The 22,776-nt window shown below is 40.8% G+C and overlaps 1 protein-coding gene across 2 annotated transcripts in view; it reads left to right on the top strand.

Moving 5' to 3' along the window:
• fat3a (FAT atypical cadherin 3a) overlaps positions 1-22,776 on the top strand; it is an 80,158-nt gene that overhangs the window by 37,491 nt on the left and 19,891 nt on the right. Inside the window, exons 8-17 of one of the 2 annotated variants that reach the window (XM_061073215.1) lie at positions 3,359-3,634; positions 8,370-8,580; positions 8,674-11,402; positions 11,514-12,885; positions 14,283-14,479; positions 14,654-14,807; positions 15,082-15,315; positions 15,894-16,286; positions 19,562-19,776; positions 22,559-22,696. In XM_061073215.1, coding sequence (XP_060929198.1) covers positions 3,359-3,634; positions 8,370-8,580; positions 8,674-11,402; positions 11,514-12,885; positions 14,283-14,479; positions 14,654-14,807; positions 15,082-15,315; positions 15,894-16,286; positions 19,562-19,776; positions 22,559-22,696 — 5,919 coding nt within the window. The remainder of the gene's footprint in view (positions 1-3,358; positions 3,635-8,369; positions 8,581-8,673; positions 11,403-11,513; positions 12,886-14,282; positions 14,480-14,653; positions 14,808-15,081; positions 15,316-15,893; positions 16,287-19,561; positions 19,777-22,558; positions 22,697-22,776) is intronic. The other variant, XM_061073214.1, reaches the window with a different exon arrangement.

The raw sequence follows: 22,776 nt of genomic DNA on the forward strand, positions 1-22,776 counted from the left end.
ATGTGTCAAATGTTTTTCTTTTTTCTCATTCATGTTATACTCACTATTATCTTGGTAGATGGCTGTGAGCAACCTCCAATGTACAGTGAAGTGTAAGCAAAACTACATATGAATCCATTGTCTGCCCTACTGTCCCCAGTTGCTCAACAATATTGGGTCATTTAAGTGTTCAGAGAGAGGTCCTATGAATCAGGTCATAAAATGTGCTTTGGAGCTGTGTCTAAAGGGCAAAGCCTTCCTTCCTGCTCCAAACGGCCACATTGGATTATAGAGCATTGAAGCCTCCTCCTGGCTCCTGACCTCGCAAATCTAGTGTCAATGTTCAATGAACTGAATGAATTCGGATCTCTTCAGACATAAATCATGTTATATGTGGCTGTTCACTTAAAAATTGATAGAGGTAGTAGTAAAGTTCAAGTTTAAACTGAAGCAACAACAATAACCAATTTGTTACACACGAAGGGATAGTCTGTCATTTTACCAAAATTATGAGTTGGTATGTTATGGGTCAAGTGCGAGTTACTTTTTTTTAGCAGGAAGTTTTAAATCCATGCAGCTTCTCACCTCATCAGTAAACAGTGGGTCTGATAGAGGGACATAATCTTTCACTGAGAACAATAGCCAGATTGTAGATAAAGGATAAAATAATCTGGCTCCTATTTACACAGCATCCCCAGTCAGCAATCCCCTGTCAGTGAGAATGATGTTATTTTATCACACACACCTGTACATCCTCTTAGTCATGCACTCAGCCAGCAATGTGGTGAGTGCAGTGCACTGGTCAAGAGCTTTAGTAAATATTGCATCAGAATTATCATGAAGGAATTAAGACATAAATACAAAAAATATGAAATTATGATTGGTGTCTCAGAATGGAGCCAAAAACTAAAAGAAAGGCTGTTGTGTTTTCTCCAAAGTTCCATGGTAGTGAATCATTAAGAACAAATTCTTCACATTAACACATTGCTAACAATCACATCCCCAAACCAAACATTCTCCTAACCTCTGTCACAGTGAAGGAAAAGATGATGATTTCTCAGTAGTCTTGTCTGTAACAAGACACAAGTAAAATATTTTCTAACTGAATGTAGCTCCTTTTTATATCACAGTAAAGTTAAAAGACTTTAAACACAGTTACATCCCTCTTATACTGTTCTCAACATGTGTGTATGTACACAAATCGACATATAACTGACAGGCTTCAAGAAAATGTCAGACACTGGAGTAGAGTGGAAGATTCCATTCTGTTGTAATAGATAATAATAATTACTTAATCCTATTTAAATAACATAATAATGCTCAACAAAAGTCTGTAAATAAAAATCTACAAAATACAAATACCACACACCACCTATCTGTTATCATAATTAACTGTAAACTTTAAATTGACTTACAAGCAATGTGAATGAAAGATGGAAAGTATTAGGTGGCTGGAGCTGTACTCAGGGCATGTGTAACTTGTAAGCTAAAGGATTTCCTGATGTTATCTCTGACCTGGCTGTGGCACATGACAAAGCAGAGTTGAAATTAAAACTAAAACCAGATACATTACATTACATGCCATTTGTCGGACGCTTTTATCCAAAGCGACTTACAATTAGTACATTCAACATCTATGGGGGGCAATTGAGGGGTTCTCTTTCTTGCCCAGGGACACTTCGGCATGCAGATGGGGAAGACTGAGGATCAAACCGCCGAACCTCTGGTTATAGAACAACCACTCTAACCCTCAGGCCAGCCATCCCCAAATGTTACATAGTTACACAGAGCATGATATCCCTAGTGTTATGGAGAGCTGTTCAGTGGTTTGTGATCTGCTATTTTGAATTATGGCCATTGCTATATTGTTTTTTTGAAACCAGATGGAACCATGTTTGAAGGCGAGGGGGTTGATCCTGACAGAGTTTAAGGACTGTAGCTGTAGCCGCACTAACACCTGTGACCTTCCCCCATTGGGCAGTACTAGCTTTCAATTACAAAGTATCCATACTCCAATGCTCACGGTGCAAGGAACCATAATTGAAAACTTAAAACTACAGGCTATTTTGTGTCCATTTACTCTGTATGAAAATGTTTACTGATGTTATAAATCAAGTGAGAAGTAGAGTCACAGTCTTTGACAACTTTGTGCACTTAGTAGTCTCTGCATGTCCTTCGCGATAATGCAGTCATTTTGCACAAAATCCTGACCTCTTTTCCACCTGCTTAGCTCCTCACCATAGCAGCAGCTTGGATCCTAATGCCCCTGGCTTCCTGTCCTGGCCCCTTATGTGAATCATGGTTGGCATCCTGCTATACTTTCCCTGATACCAATGCGGGTTTTTTTAGCACTAAGCAGGTATTATGCTAAAGTTGGTGATTGATCAGATTTCACTTTTTCTATTTTCTCTGTGAAGCATCATAGCTCTACAGCCCACCGTGTATGACAACATATAATGGGAACTGTTGGGTTTTTCTAAAAACCTTCTATGTTAAGTGCCTTGAGATGATATATATTATGATTTGGCACTATACATATAAAATAAAAATTTAATTGCTTTGAATTATATCTACGATTATGTTTTCTGATTTCCTTTCTTTCTCTTTGCCTCACTACCTGTCTATCTCTGCCTTTCTCCCTGTTTTGTCCTGACTCATGCTGGGATTCTATACCAGTCATCTGTGACTCAGGAACTTCCCATGAGTCATGGAACACACCTTGTCCAACACCTTGCATGACTTCGCTGCAGTGGGAAGACATGCATTCAGTCTGGTTAATTTTTGTTTAACCTAAATTCTATTACACAATTCAAATAGCCTAAACGTTTGCCATTTACAGATATGAACGGTAAGTTGAACATAAAAGCACAGAAATGTCCTTTGTCTTGTGAGTGTATAGACCAGTTTTCAAAATGGGAAAACTAGTGTACAATTACTCTTTATATCACTGTGGTGATGAAATGCCTGAGCCCTCAAGGGTGCTGATACAGCCAGGACTTGGTCAAACTGGGCGATTGTGACAGTAGTGGTTTAACAAAAGCAGAAACCAAAGCCATATCCTATTGTCTTATGCTACATCATTGTACTGTGAAGTGTTTGTTTCTGGCATAATAATGGCTGAGAATTTAATGGATTTGAAACTCCCTCAACTTGTCCTAACTGAATAGCTAATCCTGCTTCTTACAAAATATGTTTAAATACAACTAATCTTAACTTGCAAATATGTTTTGTAGGAAATGTTATGATGACAATATTTGGTGTTGTTCAAAATATATGTAAAGAGCTCAAACTGAAAATATGACAAACTACTATGCACTCAGTTTATCACTTAATTTATTCTTCTCTTCTCTTTTCTTCATCAATGCCCCTCATACTCTAGGTTCACATCATTGTCATGGACAACAATGACAATGCTCCCATTTTCTCCCAATCAACCTATGATGTCACTATTTCTGAAGATACACCACCAGACACTGAGGTGGTCCAGGTTTTGGCATCTGACCGTGATGAGCATTATCGGCTGACCTACACACTACAGAGCTCCATCGACCCCAGCAGCATGAGTCTGTTCCGCATCCACCCTACGATGGGCACCATCTACACTGCTCAGAGGCTGGATCATGAGGCCTGCGCCCAGCACATCCTCACTGTTGTTGTAAGACTTGCTTTGGTCCTGTATGCACCACTAAATTTAAGTCAGTGTCTGCCAATGACTTATATTTAGGATCTTGTGCCAACAGTTGTTACTCTTTCACTGCCTCACTTTATATTGACAAGGGCCAGTCTGGCCTATATTGTCGTCCAATAGAGTTACAGTATTGTATTAAGTTCATTCACTCCCTTTGGTTGTTCATCCTCTTGATGATTTCCAGACTGGTTAAGAGCATTCAAATAATTGAGGTGTTAAAGGAATATATCGCTAGCAGTTTGTGTGTATACATATAGCGGGTAATAATCATTTCACATGATATTTGTTAAACCCCAAATACCCACAAGATGAAATATGGGCAATAGAAGGTTTTAACATTTTTGCACTAAAAAGAAGAATGCAGCTCAATTACATCTATTTCTTTTTCATTTAAAATGAAAGGGGGAAGAGAGTCAAAGAGAATAAAAAGACATTTTAACCAGTACTGTACTGTAAAGTAAAGTATTAAATAAATAAATAAATACATTTTATTTGTAAGGCACTCTTCATCCGAGAATCTCAGAGTGCCACAAGTACATAGTTAAAATCAAAGTCTTAAAACTCAACTCAAAGTAAAAACGCCTTCTTGAATAAAAAGGTTTTTAGGCCAGTCTTAAAAGAGTCCAGGGTCTGTGTTGCCCTCAGGTGGTCAGGGAGACCGTTCCATAGGCGAGGCGCTGCTGAGCAAAAGGCCCGGTCGCCCATGGTGCGGAGCTTGGTGTTGGGAACCCGAAGGAGCGAGCTACTTGTAGATCTAAGGGTGCGGGTGGAGGTTTGGGGAGTGATGAGTTCTTATAGGTAGGGAGGTGCATGTCCATTTATGCATTTATGGGTGAGGAGTAGGACTTTGTAGTCAATCCGGGTTGAGACAGGGAGCCAGTGGAGTGAGTGGAGAATTGGTGTTATGTGCTCATATTTACGGACTCTCTTCAGGATCCTGGCAGCGCTGTTTTGAATGAATTGCAGTTTTTGGATGTTCTTGCCAGTGATCCCAGTGAAAAGTGAATTGCAGTAGTCCAGTCTAGAGGATATGAATGCGTGGACGAGCTTCTCTGCATCTGACAGGGTTAAAGTGGGGTGGAGTTTGGAGATGTTTTTGAGATGGTAAAAGGAGGTTTTGCACAGGTGTTTTATATGGTCGTTAAAGGTCAGGTGAGGATCTAACCTAACTCCCAGATTAGTGACTGTGGAGGAGAGGGGTATGACCTGACCGTCGAAGGTGAGCTGAGTTATGGAGGATGACTGAACCTGGTGTGGAGTGCCAACAAGGAGGGCTTCAGTTTTGCTACTGTATAACTGGAGAAAGTTGCTGCTCATCCATGTCTTTATCTCCCCAAGACAGGCTGTGAGACATGAAATGGCTGCAGAGGGGTTTGGGGCAGTTTTGATGTTAAGCTGTGTGTCGTCAGCATAACAGTGGAAGGACATCTTATGTTTGTTGATGACACGACCGAGGGGGAGCATGTAAATAATGAAGAGGATGGGGCCGAGGACCGACCCTTGCGGAACACCACAGGAGACAGGGAGCAGTCTGGACTTGCATCTTCCCAGTGAGACATATTCAGTTCTGCCAGAGAGGTAGGACTGAAACCACTTGAGTGCAGAGTCTGATAGTCCAACAGCGTTGTAGAGGCGCTCCAGGAGGAGAGTGTGATCCACTGTGTCAAATGCAGCAGTCAGGTCCAGGAGGATGAGGAGTGAGGGTGATCCTGCATCAGCTGTCATCAGCAGGTCATTCGTAACCCTGAGCAAAGCCGTTTCAGTGCTGTGGGCTGAACGAAATCCTGACTGAAACTTTTCAAACAAGTTGTTATATATGAGGTGGTCCTGGAGTTGAGAAGCGACTACCTTCTCTAACACCTTGGACAGGAAGGCAAGGTTGGAGATAGGCCTGTAATTGGCTAGAACCTCCGGGTCCAGGGTGGGTTTCTTGAGAAGGGGACGGATGACAGCAACCTTGAGAGTAGGTGGGACACAGCCAGACTGAAGGGAAAGGTTAACAACCTTGGTGATGAAAGGACTGAGAGTGGGGATATGTGACTTGAGCAGAGAAGTGGGAATGGGGTCCAGGGTACAGGAACAGGATTTCATTTTTTTGAGGATTGCCTCAACATGGCTCTCCTGAACCTCAGCGAGATGTAGAGGAGACAGCACACTGGTAGATACGGTGTTGGTGTCAGAGGGAGGCAGAGATGGAGAGCTGGACATCAGAGAGCGAATGGTGTTGACCTTTGATCTAAAAAAGTCAATGAAGCTGTTGCATTGCTCCTCTGTAGCCTCAGTTGAAGAGGGTGGTTGTGGTTTCAGGAGATGGCTTATGGTGGAAAAAAGCTGTTTGGAATTGCAAGGGTTTTTATTGATTAACCCGGAATAGAACTGTGAGCGAGCATCTTTAAGGGAGTTGGAGTAGGCCCTTTGATGCTCACTGTAGGCCAGTTTATGGACAGTGAGCCCAGAGTGTCTGCAGCGTCGTTCCAGGGCATGCCCAGCTGTTTTTATTTTCCTTAGCTCATGTATGAACCAGGGAGCGGAGCGTGAGAAATTGACCTCACGTGACTTGACAGGGGCATGGAGATCAAAAACACTTCTCAGGGATGTATTGTAGAGTTCCACTAATTCATCCATTGATGCAGAGGCTGGGCAGGTGATGAGCTGGAGATCCATGGTCATAGTGGCCGAGTCAATGCTTTTCCAGTTCCGGAAAGACATTTGACGCCTAGGTCTAATAGTAGGCAGCATAAAAGTTAAGGCCATTGAGACCACTTTGTGGTCTGACACACCGAGATCATAGACCTGTAGGTTACTGATGGAAGCAGAGTCAGTGATAACCAGATCCAGAGTGTGCCCCTTGGTGTGAGTAAGAACCTCAACATGCTGCTGCAGCCCAAGACACTCAAGCACACTCAGGAAATCTGCTGCAAACTGACAGGAGGGGTTGTCGACATGGATATTTAAATCACCAACAATGACAATGTTAGTTGAAGTTGCAGAGAGAGGTAAGGAGATCACTTATCTCAGGTAGAAAAGATGGGTTTGGTTTTGGAGGACGGTATATGAGAAGCACTGTCATGGAATATGGAGATTTGCATTTGAAAGCCAGGCATTCCATAGAGGAAAGATCAGGCATTGGCAGAGGAGACAGTTTTAGCTCAGCCCGGTGCATGACTGCTAGTCCACCACCACGACCAGAGCTGCGGGCCTTCTCCATGTAGTTATAGCCAGGGGGTCATGCTTCATTAAGCACGGAGTAGTCCCCTGGTTTATGCCAGGTTTCGGTTAGGCACATGAAGTCAAGCCCTTTGTCCAGGATATGGTCGTATATGAGGAGGGATTTATTAGTGAGGGATTGTGCGTTTAGCAGCTTCATGGTGGTAGGAGACAGAGCTCGGGGTGGAAATATCTGAAAGCTCCGTAATACACTGTGATCCACTCCGTGTCTTCCATTGTGCTTAGTATTGGGTAGTCTCGCAATGTTTCCGACGATGACGAGGTTTGTTTTGTTTCCTGATTTCACGTTGAAGCCGCGGCGCGAGCCTCTATGGATGTAGGGAGGTCTGTTTTTAGAAATCCCACACTCTTGACAGAGGGCTTTAAACCCTTTGTCGGACGGAGCCATGAAGCTGCGCCAACGCCGTAGCTGCGGGGCGGTGTATGAAATCATCGCCAGCACCGATGCAAAAAACAGAACACAAAACAAGCCGCGCCGTCCGGCAACGACCACAGGCTGGCGAGCCCCAGCTCCACAGTCACCACGGAACAAGGACTCCAGTAGAGCAGGCAGGCTCTATTAATCCATTAATCCAAGGTCCGCCGAATAAAATAGCTTTAAAAAGTCACATAAATCACAAAATCTGTAACAAAGTGTCAAGAGGAGCGGCAGCCAGCGTGCGCCAGCGTACCCCCTTACTTATAATCATGGGCAACAATAGTAGGTGAATGGTCTATTTAAATAGCTTATAGTCTTGATGATCATTAAAAGCACTTTAAAGTACAGTACTTTACAGTTTGCTTGTCACCCATTCAAACATACATTCATACAGTGCATTTATGGGCAGCACTTTTTCTATGAGGGGCCATTCAGGGTTCAGTATCTTGCCCAAGGACACTTCGCGCATGCAGATGGGGAAGGCTGCAATCGAGCCGCCGACCTTTTGCAGGATGTATAAAAAATACAAACAATATAAATGGCAGAAATAATATATACAGTGTGTGAGAACACTCTGCAGTTGTTATACTCTTAGTTTTATTATTTTTAATAATATTATAGTGTTGTTTCTATAGAATTGATCTGGATTGGTCAGAACAAGAGACGTGTTTGTTGATATTAATTAATTAATTAAATTTGAATAAACTCATGGTTTTATTCCTAAATCCAATATGTTGAGTCTGTGCTCTCATTCGGTTCATGAACTGATGGCTTAGCAATTACGATAATTACACTGTACAGCAAACCAGTCTCTACACCTCATCAAGAAAAGGGACTTTTTGAACTGATGTATGCATCTATTGGTAAACTACTGAAATTAGGGGTAATATATATGCCAGAGGACGGTGAATGCTCTGGTCTGATGACATTTATAATTTAGTCTGTTATACTTTATTATGTCACTTTTAGATATTACATTTGAATGATAATCTTATTATACTGCTTATAATGACCATGTAAAATTATTTTTTTCCTGTTGTTTTATGTGTTCTACAGGTAAAGGACCAAGAGTTCCCCTACAGAAAGAACCTGGCTCGTGTGCTAATAGAAGTGGAAGATATAAATGACCATGTACCCATCTTTACTAGTGCTTTATATGAAGGCCAAGTTTATGAGTCAGCAGCAGTGGGATCAGGTGTGGTGCAGGTCACTGCTCTTGACAAAGACAAAGGAGAGAACGCAGAGCTACACTACTCCATTGAAGCAGGTAGGCATCTCAATAGCCTGCCCGTTCTTGTAAGTTGTAAGTGTTCTTTAGGTAACTGTCCTTGAAATGTCTCTGTTCTTTATTTTCCCACAGGGAACACTGGAAATGCATTCAATATTGAGTCAGTTTTGGGTATCATCACTGTTGCACATGACCTTGATTTGTCCAGCATAGGCCATTATGTTCTCACTGTCAGAGTCACTGACAATGGCTCCCCTCCCCTATCCACCACCACTATTGTGCGTATTGCTGTCACCCTCTCTGACAATGCTGGCCCAAAGTTCCCTCAGCCTGAGTACCAAGCTGAAATCACAGAAAATGCAGTGATTGGGACCTCTGTAACCACCGTCAGTGCTGTAAGCCAGTCCACCCTAACTTATGACATCAAGCAAGGTAACAAAGAGCGTGTTTTTCAGATTAATCAATACAGTGGAGTGATTACTATTCAAAGGCCTCTAGACTTTGAGACCACAGCATATTATACTCTGATAGTCCTGGCTACCAACATGGCTGGCATGGCCTCCAATGCTACTCTGTTTATTCAGGTCGTGGATGAAAATGACAACCCGCCAGTGTTCCAGCTGCTCCATTATCGTGGTAGCATAAGCGAGGCAGCTCCAGTGAACAGTGTGGTATGGGACTCAGATGACTCACCTCTCGTAATAAAGGCCACAGATGCTGACCGCAACCAAAATGCTCTGTTAGTCTACCAGATTGTTGAGGAAACAGCAAAAATGTTCTTCACAGTAGACTCAGGGACTGGCTCCATTAGAACCATTGCTAATCTAGACCATGAGACATTTTCCAATTTTTACTTCCATGTCCATGTGAGGGATAACGGTAGGCCACAGTTGACGGCAGACAGTCCAACTGAAGTAGCAATACAAGTGATTGACACAAATGATTCACCACCTCGTTTTACCCAGAATGCCTATGAAACAGTCCTGCTACTTCCCACCTTTGTAGGAGTAGAAGCTTTGCAGGTGTCAGCTGTAGACCCTGATAAAGGTGTTTTCGCAGAGCTTACCTACTCTCTGACTGATGATGTACTGGATTACCTTGCCATTAAACCTTCAAGTGGAGTCATCATTGTCAAAAACAATAACTTCACCAAAGAACATTTCCGCTTTAGTGTCAAAGTTTCAGATGGTAAATTCTACAGCATGGCTTTGGTGACCATTCTCGTCCAAGAAGCTCTGGATTCTGGCCTCAGCTTCACCCATAGTCTTTACTCTACCTCTATTCAGGAGAATGTGTCAAACATCACCCAAGTTGCTGTGGTTAATGCCGTGGGGAACCGTCTAAATGAACCTTTGAAGTACACCTTATTGAATTCTGGTACACGCTTTAAAATTCGTCCGACTTCTGGTGTGATCCAAACCACAGGAATACCCTTTGACCGTGAAGAGCAAGAGTTTTATGAACTGGTTGTTGAGGCAAGAAGGGAATATGACCATCTGCATGTGGCTAGAGTTATCGTTAGAGTCCAAGTTGAGGACATAAATGATAATACTCCTGTGTTTGTTGGACTTCCTTATTATGCAGCTGTTCAAGTAGAAGCTGAGCCAGGATCACCTGTTTTCAGGGTCATGGCAGTAGACGGTGACAAAGGGATTAATGGAGAGATATCTTACTATCTTCAGGATGACTATGGTCACTTTGAGATCAACCAACAGACAGGTGTTCTCAACCTTAAGAGAGCCTTTGAATCCGACCTGTCTATTGTTGAATACCAGATGGTGATATATGCCAGAGATGGTGGTTATCCACCTCTCTCATCTACTATAGAGTTCCCCATCACTGTAGTCAACAAGGCAATGCCTGTCTTTGACAGATCATTTTATTTTGTTTCTGTTAATGAGGATGTAGCTTTGCACACACCTATCATGGGCATCAATGCCACTAGTCCTGAAGGTCAAAACATCATCTACACTATTGTTGATGGAGATCAATCTCTTCAGTTTGACATTGGTTTTGACACTGGAGTCATTAGTGTCATCCACTTTTTGGATTATGAAGCAGCATCATCTTACCACCTGACCATCAGAGCAACAGACTATCTTACTGGTGCCCGTGCAGAGGTCGATGTTAATGTGATTGTCCAGGATGTTAATGATAATCCACCTATCTTCCAGAAAATGTCCTACAGGGTAGCTTTGTCTGAAACAGCCATGATTGGAACCCCAGCCCTTCAAGTTATTGCCACTGATAAAGACTCAGAGAAGAATAATGTTGTCCGCTACCAGATCTTCTCAGATGCACATAACAGCACAGATTACTTTCACATTGATAGTAGCAGTGGATTGATCCTCACAGCACGTATGATAGATCATGAACTACTCCAGAAGTGTGACTTCATTGTCAGGGCCACTGATAATGGCTTCCCAGCACTTAGTAGTGAAGTATCTGTCACAGTTATAGTAAATGATATCAATGATAATCCTCCACTTTTCAATCAGTTACTCTATGAGGCATATGTGAATGAGTTAGCACCAAGGGGCCATTTTGTAGCCTGTGTCCAGGCCTCAGACGCTGACAGTTCAGATTGGGAAAAACTGGATTACAGCATTTTGTCAGGAAATGAAAGGATGAACTTTGTGATGAACAAAAAGACAGGAATCCTCACGTTGTCTAGTCACCGGAAGCAAAGAAGGGAGCCTGCATACAGTCTTAATGTTTCAGTGTCTGATGGGGTATTCACCAGCACTGCACAGGTTCATATTGAGATGTTGGGAGCCAACCTGTACAGTCCAGTGTTTGGACACAATCTGTATGAGGCGGAGTTAAGAGAGAATGCTGCAGTAGGAACCAAAGTTATACAGGCAAGTGCTGTTTGAATTCATTCAAGTTTTTTTTTCAGGAGTAATATTAATACTATAGTACTGAAATGATACATACTTTGTACTGTATTGACAAATGCATTTTAATTTCAGGTTAAGGCAACAGATGCAGATCCCGGAGTGTTCGGTCACTTCACTTATTCCTTTGTTAATGATGTGGGAAAGGACCAGTTCAGCATTGATGCAAATGGTCAGATCACCACTGCAGAAAAGCTTGATCGTGAGGACCCAGCCAACAAGAACATAATTTTGACAGTGGTAGCCCGGGACTCTGGTGGACTTGACTCCTATTGTACAGTACAAGTTACTCTTTTGGATGATAATGATAGTGTACCTCGCTTCCGTGCCACTGAGTACAGAGCTTCAGTCAAATCTAATGTTGCTACAGGATTTTTGGTGACACAGATCCAGGCCTATGACCCTGATGATGGCACTAACGCCAAAGTTACATACTCACTTTACAGTGAGGCACATATCCCAGTGGTAGACATTTTGGAAATAGACCCAGACAATGGTTGGATGGTGACCAAAGGCAGCTTCAGTCACTTGAGGAACTCTGTATTATCTTTTTTTGTGAAAGCTGTGGATGGAGGACATCCAGTCAGACACTCTTTAGTGTCTGTCTACATCCATGTTCTTTCTCCAGATTCTTTAATTCCTTACTTTAGTCAACATCAATATTCATTTGGCGTGCCAGAGGATACTCCCATAGGGTCAACCATAGGGATGGTGCGACTCAATACTCCTCCTGGATATGCTTTAGTCTCTGAAAAATTTGCCCTGGTTAATGGAGAGACTGGAGAAAACAACCAAGATGGAGTATTTGTGGTGGATAAGGACACTGGTGTGATCAAGCTTGATAAGCCCTTGGACTATGAGGTCATCAAAGGATACCACTTCAAAATCACTACCACTGTACAACAGGCAAAACTGGATTCTGTGACTTCTGTTGATGTGGAAATCAAAGTATTTGATCTAAATGACAACAAACCAGCCTTTGAAGCTAACTCATATGAGGCCACAGTTATGGAGGGAATGTCAATTGGAACCAAAATCATTCAGGTGCAAACAGTAGACCCAGACTCAGGGGCAAATGGCCAGGTAACATACAGTCTAGGGGCATTGATCCAGTCAGGAGGAGATTCAGACACACTGGTTGACACTTTTAGTATTGACAGCAACACAGGCTGGATCTCAACATGCAAAAACCTGGACCATGAGACCGATCCATCTTACACATTCACAGTTGTGGCCTCAGACCTTGGGGAAACTTTGTCTCTTTCCAGTACCACTACTGTGACAGTGGCAGTGGCAGACATCAATGACAACCCACCCAGGTTTCTGGAGCAGCACTACTTTAGTTCAGTTCAGGAAAGTGACCATCCAGGAGAGGTAGTAGCTGTGCTGAACACTAGAGATGATGACAGCTCTGCTTTTAACCGGCAAGTCAGCTACCACATCACTGGTGAGTACCACTGTGAATGTCCATCATTACATTACAATTGTTTTACCGATATGAATGCTACCGTTGGATGACCCTGGCCGATTTGTTTTCTTTTTTTTCCATCTAATGTCAATGTTTAGTTCCTGTTTTCCTTATCTAGGGATGGCAACTTTGGTATATAAAGGCAGAGGTTTTTGTGAAAGGTAAACTATGGTTATCATGGTTATGGTTACTATGGTTGTCATAGCAACTAAATCACTTGATTGAGGTTATAGAAATAATATAATAACAATCAACAATAAGATCATCTCTGAGAGGATCCCTAGTGTTCTACATGAATGTCAGATACTGAACATGAACATCCTCTATCCTAAACCGCACATAGAAGGAATATAATTTGTATCAACGGCACTGAATTTTAGTGTTTGACATAAATTGAGCAGGAAAACATTGATTACTGAGAACCATTGTGTGTGTCTCTCTCTGTCTTGGTGCCAGATTTGCATCTGCTTATTTTATGTAGTAGTTATAAAGGAGAAAAACTGAAAAATGATGGAGCATGCATCCACACAAAAAATGATGAATATCATATATTGTCTGTATTTATGATTTTTTTTTTAAATCACAAACATTTGACAAAGAAACCATTGAAAATAAATAAACCTATTGTCTATGTCAGTAGGCTTAATACATGTTCTATAACTTTGGGTGATGACTAACACTTACAGTGGAAAAACACTGAAGCAGTACTTCTAAAAAAAAATATTTGCCAATTTAGATCTATATCCTTATCCTATGTTAAGACAACATTCTATTTCCATTGAATTTACCTTGCAACTGTAATGTCCTCTGAAGTCATGGAGACACGGCTGTGTGTGTGTGTGTTTGTCCGTTATTTACATTATAGTGATTTATTGTCATGTTCTGTTTATGCTACGGGCTGTTTCTTCCTCCAGCCATCACTCTGAGAGACAGGGCTGTCTCAAGATGGAGGGCTGGAGGACTGTGCTTCTTGTAGCAAGTCTCGCAGAAACCTCATAAGTCCACAATATTATGGACCATCTTTTGTACATTCTGCTGCAACATTGATTTTCCCCACTCTGGTTACACATTTATTTTCTGTCTTGTGTTTTTTTTTGTAACTTTCATTAGTGCAGCGTTCCAAAGTTTTTTTTTACTTTTTAGAAAACATTTTGACAGAAATGTATTTACAATTATTCAATGCACATACCAAGAGCAAAGTTAATACAGGTGCAATGGAGAGGCAAAAGCAAGACAACCCTCAAAAAGGTGTTGGTTTTGCATGCGGTGGACACAGACAGTTAGGAAGGATAAGGAGAGATCAACTGATTCAAACTCAATGTCAGGTTACATGTCTAAAAATGTTTGCTGACCTTGATATCTGTCTTTGTGATAAGGTGGAAACTATCGGGGCGTGTTTGCGCTGGGCCTGGTTCAGGGTGAATGGAAGATGTATGTGAAGAGACTTCTAGACAGGGAGGAGCGCAACCTCTACATCATCAATGTCACTGCAAGCGACGGACTCTTTGTTTCCCAGGCAACCTTCGAAATTACAGTGATAGACACGAATGACAACAGCCCCGTCTGTGACCAGGTGAGGAATAATACCATATGATAATAGTTTAAGTTGTTGCCATCGGCAGATATTGTTAGATACATTGTTTCTCTATTTAATTGTTTATTAATATTTTATTCCATACACTGCCTCTCTTTATTTCTTTGCTGTATGTGTGTGTGTGTGTTTGTGTGTGTGTGTGTGTATATCTAGGTTGTGTACACTGCTTCCTTTCCAGAGGACCTCCCAGTCAACAGTGTGCTGCTGAGGGTTGGAGCTACAGATGCGGATGTGGGTGTCAGTGGATTGGTCCAGTACTCCTTACATGGTCCTGGCTCCCAGGATTTCAGCATGAACCCAGACACTGGTATGACTAAAGTCTCACTTTGACAGCACACTTAAAAATGAAATTTCTCTTTATGAAACTTATTTGTTAAACTAAACTTTTTTCCAATGATCAGTCCAGTATTGAGTGAGATGCAGGAGAGAAACGATACCAGGTCTACATCTTATCGCTCTGCTTACACAGTTAAACATACATTTATTTGTGTTGAGACTTTAAAACTTATGTGACACATTGTCATGTTCAACTCTTTACTTCCATCTCTCAATGCTTCACATGTCATTTCTCATCTGATCAGGTGAGCTCAAGTCATCTGTGACTTTGGACCATGAGATGATGCCCAGCTATCGCCTGGTTGCCCAGGCAACTGATGGTGGTGGGAAATGGTGTCGTTCTAAGGTGCAGTTGGTAGTGACAGATGTGAACGACAACCCCCCAATCTTCACCCTGTCACATTACACTGCCAGCATCTATGAAGACACTGCCAACAAAGCCCTTCTCACCCGTATCCAGGCTATTGACCCTGATGAAGGTGATGCAACTATAAGTATTTTTGAAATTACTGCCATTATCCCCACTACTTTGGGTCATGATTGAAACAATACACTATTTTATTTGTAAAATAAAAACTTAATTCTGGAAATGCAATCTTCCACTACAATGCCTAACCTTTGCCCAACAGTCTCATTATGAAACTGCAATAAATACATTATATACATGTTTATATGGAAGTTTTATGGTAATGAGCCATACATGTTGTTTTACACATACATTCATTCGATCCATATTTTTATTTGGAGCTGGAGCTCCTAAAATTGTGTTTTAGGAGCTCCAGCTCCTAAAACACAATTAGGCTTGGAAAGTGACATAATAAGCTATGTAATGAATGAAAAACAACAGCTTAACTGTAAAAGTCCTCAAAACCCCTGCCTGCTCTTCACACAACTGACCAATTTCTTCAAATGATATGTGATTGTAAAACTATTCAAAACATTTGTCAGACACCATTATAGGGAGACATAGGTCAAGGATATGAGGTTTTTTGTGTCAAACTTTCCAAGGCCTTTAATCCTCTACTGTTCTTCTGGCACTCTTCCTGTGGCTGTGCAGAAGGTCCAGGCCGGATGGTGGCCTATTCCCTGGTTGACTCTGCTGGAGGCTCCTTCTCCATCGATAAATCCTCAGGCATTGTTGTCCTGGAACGGGTTCTCGACCGTGAGGTCCAGTCAGCTTATCAGATAACAGTCCTTGCTTCAGACCAGGGTTCACCGCTGCCTCTCTCTTCATTGGTCAATGTGACGATCACCGTGCTTGACATCAATGACAACCCTCCTGTTTTTGAGCGCCGGGACCAGATGGCAACAGTGCTGGAGGATGTGGGAGTAGGCACTGAAGTTCTGAGAGTTTATGCTGCAAGCAAGGACATCGGAACCAATGCTGAGATCACTTATAGTATCCGATCAGGCAACGAGCACGGGAAGTTCCACATCCACCCACTGACTGGTGAGAGTGCTAAGCACATTTCTCTACTAGTCATCCATCATTTTATTCACTCTTCATTCACATTTTAACAAGTTCCTGTTGTATTGTTGTACACATGAACACTCCAAGCTCCAGTGGGGAATGAAGTATGTTGCCCACTGACAAATGAGCTCCATTGACACAGGTATCTCAGGGGTTCAAAGAACTGGTTAGCCATATTCCGCATGGGACATCAGTTGTAGTTATCGTTAAAGTACTATCACTGATCACATTCCTAAGGTCACTTTCACTGTGAGGCTGTATTATTCCCCATTTCTTTCCTTTCTAAAACTACCACAATGAGCAGGGACGTGCACATACATTTTGGGGGGCAGGGGCTCAAGTGAGTAAGAGGGCAACTTGTATGTGTCATAAACTCTCGAGCGAATGCGAACAAACACAAAGTAATTGTCAGTCCTGTACGTGTCCTAATAACTTGTCCTAATAACTTGTGATCAGTGATGGTGTTTATTGTAAAGTGTAAAGTGAGGGGAGGGAGGGTAAAGACTAAGTTTAATCTCCCGACCTGTTATTTAGATTTCTTATTTAATCAATATATTTGTTGACAGGGAAGCTGTGCAAAAACAGGAGTAGCAACCAGTAAAATCTTTCAAATGAAATGTACAATAAAATATGCTGGGATAAGAATGTTCTCAAATCTAAACTTGAAGGCACTCCAGGGGGTACGTGAGATTTAAAAAAAATACATTTAAAATTAGCATCCATTCAAAAATCTTTTAAATTGTTATTTAATAAATATTCAATAAAATATGGGTGGAAGTTCTTGAACTGAATTTTATATTCAGTAGGCTATTCAATTTCATTATCCTAAAAGCCCTGAGTCTCCCCCATACCAGGATGGTTTGAACCAACCTGGCAAACGCCATCTGTCATCACCTGTCATCACTGCCGCCTTGAAAACTCAAACAATGGAGTCGTGGTTGAAGCGCAGCAGCAATGCCGCTGAAAACACGGAGGGAAAGGTGCCAAAAAAGGTGAAACCAGAGCCGGCAGAATTCAGGCAGTATTCACAAGAATATGTTTTAACGGGATTTACGTCCACGAGTTGCCACCCACCCAAGGCTTTGTGTAGCATATCCCCCGTAAGATGGTCGAGCCTTTAACTGATTTTCAGGTTTATTTGAGCCTTCCCTAAACATCACCGTGAGAGCTTGTGCCTCTTCGGAGGGTCGCTAAAACATAAAACTTTTCCGTTGTGAAGTAACAGATTCATAGCAGGAAGTCCGCGTCTCTATCGCAAGACTTTCAAAATAAAAGCATGTAATACAAAAACGGAAATGAAATTGTCTGACCTTAAAGCGAGCAAATATTTCAATAAAATATCAGAAAGACACTTCAACAATATTAACAATAACATAGATTGGGTTATTTTCACTTTGTGTTTTTTCTATGGGGAGAGATTAGCAAACAGCGGCATGAAGCCAGCACATCTTCACCGGTATCTCCAGACAAAACATGAAAGTCATGTTGGTAAGCCATCTGAGTTTTATAAGAGGAAACATTCTGAATTCAGGTCATCTCAAGACATGATGTGAGAAGCCTCCCCGAAGCAAACAGAAACAAGCTACCTGTCACTTATCAGGAAAAACTCCTGGAAGTGTCATCTGGCGGTGGACTCCAGATGAAGTTTGCCACATCCACACTCATACAGTTTTGGGTGTGTGTGAAGCAGGAGCACCCTCACCTGGGACAGAAAGCTTTGGAGCAGACACTACCCTTTGCCTCCACATATTTATGTGAGGCGTCCTTCTCTGCAATGACTGTGATCAAAACAAGGCAAAGAAACAGACTGTGCCTGGAGAAGAGCTTGATCACAGCAGTTGCTTCCCTGCCACCAAGACTGACAAAGATCCTCAGTGAAGCACAAGCACAAGTTTCTCACTGAAATGTAAACGCAAGAAACACTCGCTCAGTCCAATGCAACAATGTAGTCTTCAGTGTTGACAGTTTGTAAATTTAAGATGAGTATTCTTTTCGATCCCTAAAGACGATATTTTAAGATGATAAATATTTAAATCTTTTAGTTTGAGCTAATCTTTTATTTAAAATTTAGTTAAGTTCATGAGTTCAGTTTGAAAACATATCTTTATTATGATCCAAAAAGGTCACTTTAAGTTGATAATTATTTTTATGTGCACAAATTTTTATTTATAATTGAGATAATTATTTCTTTAAGTCTTTAGTTATTTTTATATCTTTATTTCCAAATAGTTCAAGAGAGACCACTACAAATGAGCAATGTTATGGACATTGAGTTTTAAATTTGAAAGTGTCTCGTTACGAAGTTTAATAAATCAGACACTAATGGTACAGCACTGTGTATTACATCTTTCTTTCAACCAAAAATGCTTTGCGCTGGTTAGGGGGGACTCGGCTGAATTTTTTTCAAAGGGGGAAAGATAGAAAGGACAGATAAATCATATTCTCTTGAATGTATGCTTCTAAATTCTACTCACTACCTACAAGACCCTCAACAACCTGACTCCACCCTACCTCTCTGAGTTCCTCCACCAAACCACCCCCACCCGACAGCTGAGATCGGCTGATGCCAACCTCCTTCAGGTCCCCCGAACCTGGGGTGACAGAGCGTTTTCAGTCGCCGCCCCCACTCTCTGGAACCACCCAACATTAAAAATGCCCCCACGCTGCTACCTTTCAAAATGACCCTCAGAACCCACGTTCAGACTTGCCCATCCCAGCTAAACCCCCCGTCCCCATGTTTTTATTCTGTTTATTTTTAATTTTTTTCATAGTATACCTGACTTTTTAGATTTTTCATTGATTTTAAAGACTATAGTGAAAGTTTCACTATTTTATCCCCCACTCTGTAAAGCGTCATTGGGATCTTTGAAAGCACTATATAAGTGCTGTGTATTATTATTATTGTAAAGTGAAGCAGTGCTGCAGCACTAGAAGGCTAATTTGGACACTACAGAGTACAATAAGGAAAATTGGAGCACCAAGCTTTGTTTTAGCCGATATGATAAGTTCCGCACAGCATTATACATATCAGAGATGTCTTTGCTGATCAGTCAGCATAAATAGAATGCAGATCTAACCTGGATGACCTTGACCAATTTTGCCCTGGCGATCATCATAGCAACAAACAAGAGTTGGATAGGATTTCCATTTGTCAGTAGAACTTTAAAAAAAACACCCCTGGTGCATTTAACCTGTACTATTTACATATGATCAAATGTATATTTATATTTTCTCTCACTCCTCACCTTCCTCAGGTGCCATTTTAATTGCCCAATCTCTGGACTATGAGACGTGCAGGGACTACTTCCTGACGGTGGAAGCTCGTGATGGTGGCACACCACCACTGAGTGCAATTTCTACAGTGAACATAAACCTGACGGATGTCAACGATAATGCACCCAGGTTTAACCATGATGTCTACAGTGCAGTGGTGTCCGAGGATGCCAACATTGGAGAATCTGTAGTCCAGGTAATCTCAGCAACATAGTCAAACTTTCCCTGAAAGTGTGGAAGACCTGAGCATGAAAGTGGTCCAGATGTGTTGCACAACATAAGATCCAAATAGGACGACTTCTTTTTTTCAAATCAAGAACCCATCAATTAGACAAACCAAAAATGTAAACAATCAACACATTAAAAAAAATAATTCAAATTCAAACCTAGAGAAATTAATTTAAAAAAAACTCAAAATTATTTGAGTCTCTCCAGTACAATACAAAATGTGATCTCCTTCATCCCATATGCATTGATGGCACATCCATTTTTCTCCAAGATAGAGCAGTCATCATCCTGGCCTGCAGGAGTCTAAATTGATTAAAGTTGACTTTTTTGACTCACAATAAAGCTTCCTAGATGTATATCTAGTACGCATATATTTGCTTGGAAAGCCCCTTTCTTGTAAATAGAACAAATTATTTCCAAAATTGTTGGACGATCCCTAACGTTGTACCTTTACTTATCAACCAGTGGTATTAAAACTGCTCCACTTTCATTTATCATGCTTAAATGCTTCACTTGTAAGCATGTTATTACCCAATCAGCTTCTTAAAGAGATGGTTCTCCCAAAAATGTAAATTCACTTATTATCTACTCATCATTATGCAGATAGAGGGGTGGATGAACTGTTTAAGTCAACAAAAGACATCGGAGTTTCATGGGTAAACTAAAAAATTCTAATGAGATTCTTCATACATTTTCAAAAATATATTTTATAATTTTTCTTGTAATGTCTTGTTAAATTCAATAGGTAGGACATCAGGACGTGGTACTTTATGATTCGCAATAATTTGGATAGCCTGCATCCCATAATAAACCTTTATCTAATCTCCCTTGCATCTTCTATCAGGGTCTGGACTTGAAGCGGACCAAGAAATCTGTCCCTTCTGAGGCTTGAGGGCATTCTGATTTGTACAATTGTTAAAATTTATAAAAAACTATTAACAGAGAAAAGAAAACATAAAAACTTCGGAGGGAGACTCATTTGAGGGCAGAAATGCCGCGTGTAAATGAACAAAATAACAGTATTCAAAACATTGATTAGAAGAAACAGTTTGTAACATGATGGAGAAGTGTGTCAATGTTTAAAGTATTCATACATAAGAAAATATCTGATAGACACAAAGGGAAAAGCAAAAACAGCTGACAACACGATCCACCACCAAGATCAGCTGCAACCATGATAAGGATCCAACCTACCTGGCATAAACCCAGTTTCTGATTCTGATTCATAAAACTTTTTAAAAGGCTTATTTGTTTCTAATGGCTCCACTATTAGATTTCCTTCAGAATTTTGACCAGATTACATTGCAAAAGAAGTTGTAATGCTTTGTTCGTCCCCTTTTGGATCGTCCCCTTTTCTTTAGATATATCTCTACAGTTTCAATTTGTTATCCAAATGTTTCCATGTTTCGTTTGTTCGAGCTTGTCGGTTGTATGACAGAACATTTTCATGTTAATGTATACTTTGAATGTTTCACTAGACACTAGTTTCTTTATGTATTCAATAAAGTAACTTTCAAGTTTATTGTCCATACATGTGGCAAAGCCAAATCGTAGCAACAGAAACAATTTCTATATATTCATACTCAATGAAATAGTTGCATGATTGCTAATCACTATGCTGTCATACCTGCAGCTTTTAATCTTTGATAAGAGTTCCATTGTGACAAGAAACTAATCAAAACAAGAATGATATTGACCTAAACCTGGATGACTAGAGAGAAAAGGCTCATAGGATGGCTACAGTAACGAATAGTTCTTCAACAATTTAGGATTGTTCTCATTCAGGCCATATATATACACTCGGTACATTTGAGGATAACTTTTTAATATTTTTTATGATATGGCTTTTTCTGTCGCTTCATAATTGATCATGAATCCTCTTGGTTTGAACTTTTTTTCAATGGTAAATTTGCTGTGATCATCATCACATTTATCAGTGGGTGTAAATGTTTCCTCTTGTATCATATCCAAAACTTTATTTATTATTCTGAAGATATTTCTTGTTAATAACGGCACCACAGTTAATAATCAACCTCAATATAGGTTATCATGATGCCCAATGTTAGGTGAGGCTAGATAATAAATTATGATAAAGTATCTTAAACTTATGTTGTATCATCATACCCTTTTCACAGCAGACATTTTCTCAGAGAAAGCAAAGCTATAAATAATGGCATTAATATCTGCGCCATTCCAATAAATTTCCAAGTAAATCAGTAAATGTCAGCAACTGAGAATGCACAATGTCAGAGACCTGGGACTGTCTTACCTTAATGGAATGCAGCCATCATTCAAATTTTTCTGCTTTAACAAATCAGACTGTCTGCAATAAAAGGCGTCCATAGGCAGTGAAATATAGCTTTATATCTTTAAAAGGCATTTAGTTAGAAAATCTTCTTTATTTGTGAGTGTTTTATATTTATAAAGCAACACGTGAACGCAGAGCATTACATCTGTTTGTCTGGAGCCTTGATATTGTTGTATTATTTTAAACTGCCTGAATCCTTATTTAAGTCTTATTTAAAACAGTGTTGCCTTTGCATGGTAAAACTATTACATCCATTGCCAGAGTATATTGTAGCCTAAGTTCACAGACTATTCTGATCGCCACAAAAGTTTAAGTTTAGCTTGGTTAAGTTTAACCTGATCTTTACAAAGGAGATGGTTTTATAAATGGTAATACCATTTGAATGAAAAATACGTGTGACTGCTGTATATATACTCATGCTACTATGTTGCTGTGTTTGTAGCTATTAGCAGAGGATGTGGACAGTCAACTGAATGGAGCCATCCTCTACTCCATTGTAAGTGGAGACCGAGACAACCAGTTCTTCATTGACCCACTCAGTGGGGTCATCAAGGTCAACAAGCAACTGGACCATGAGACAGTGAGGACACACATACACATACACACGGTTCTTACATGGGCAGATCAAGATAATTTGGCTTCACTGTTCAGTGCTGCAAT

The sequence above is a fragment of the Limanda limanda genome, chromosome 6 (genome assembly GCF_963576545.1).
Source record: "Limanda limanda chromosome 6, fLimLim1.1, whole genome shotgun sequence".
Lineage (NCBI taxonomy): Eukaryota > Metazoa > Chordata > Actinopteri > Pleuronectiformes > Pleuronectidae > Limanda > Limanda limanda.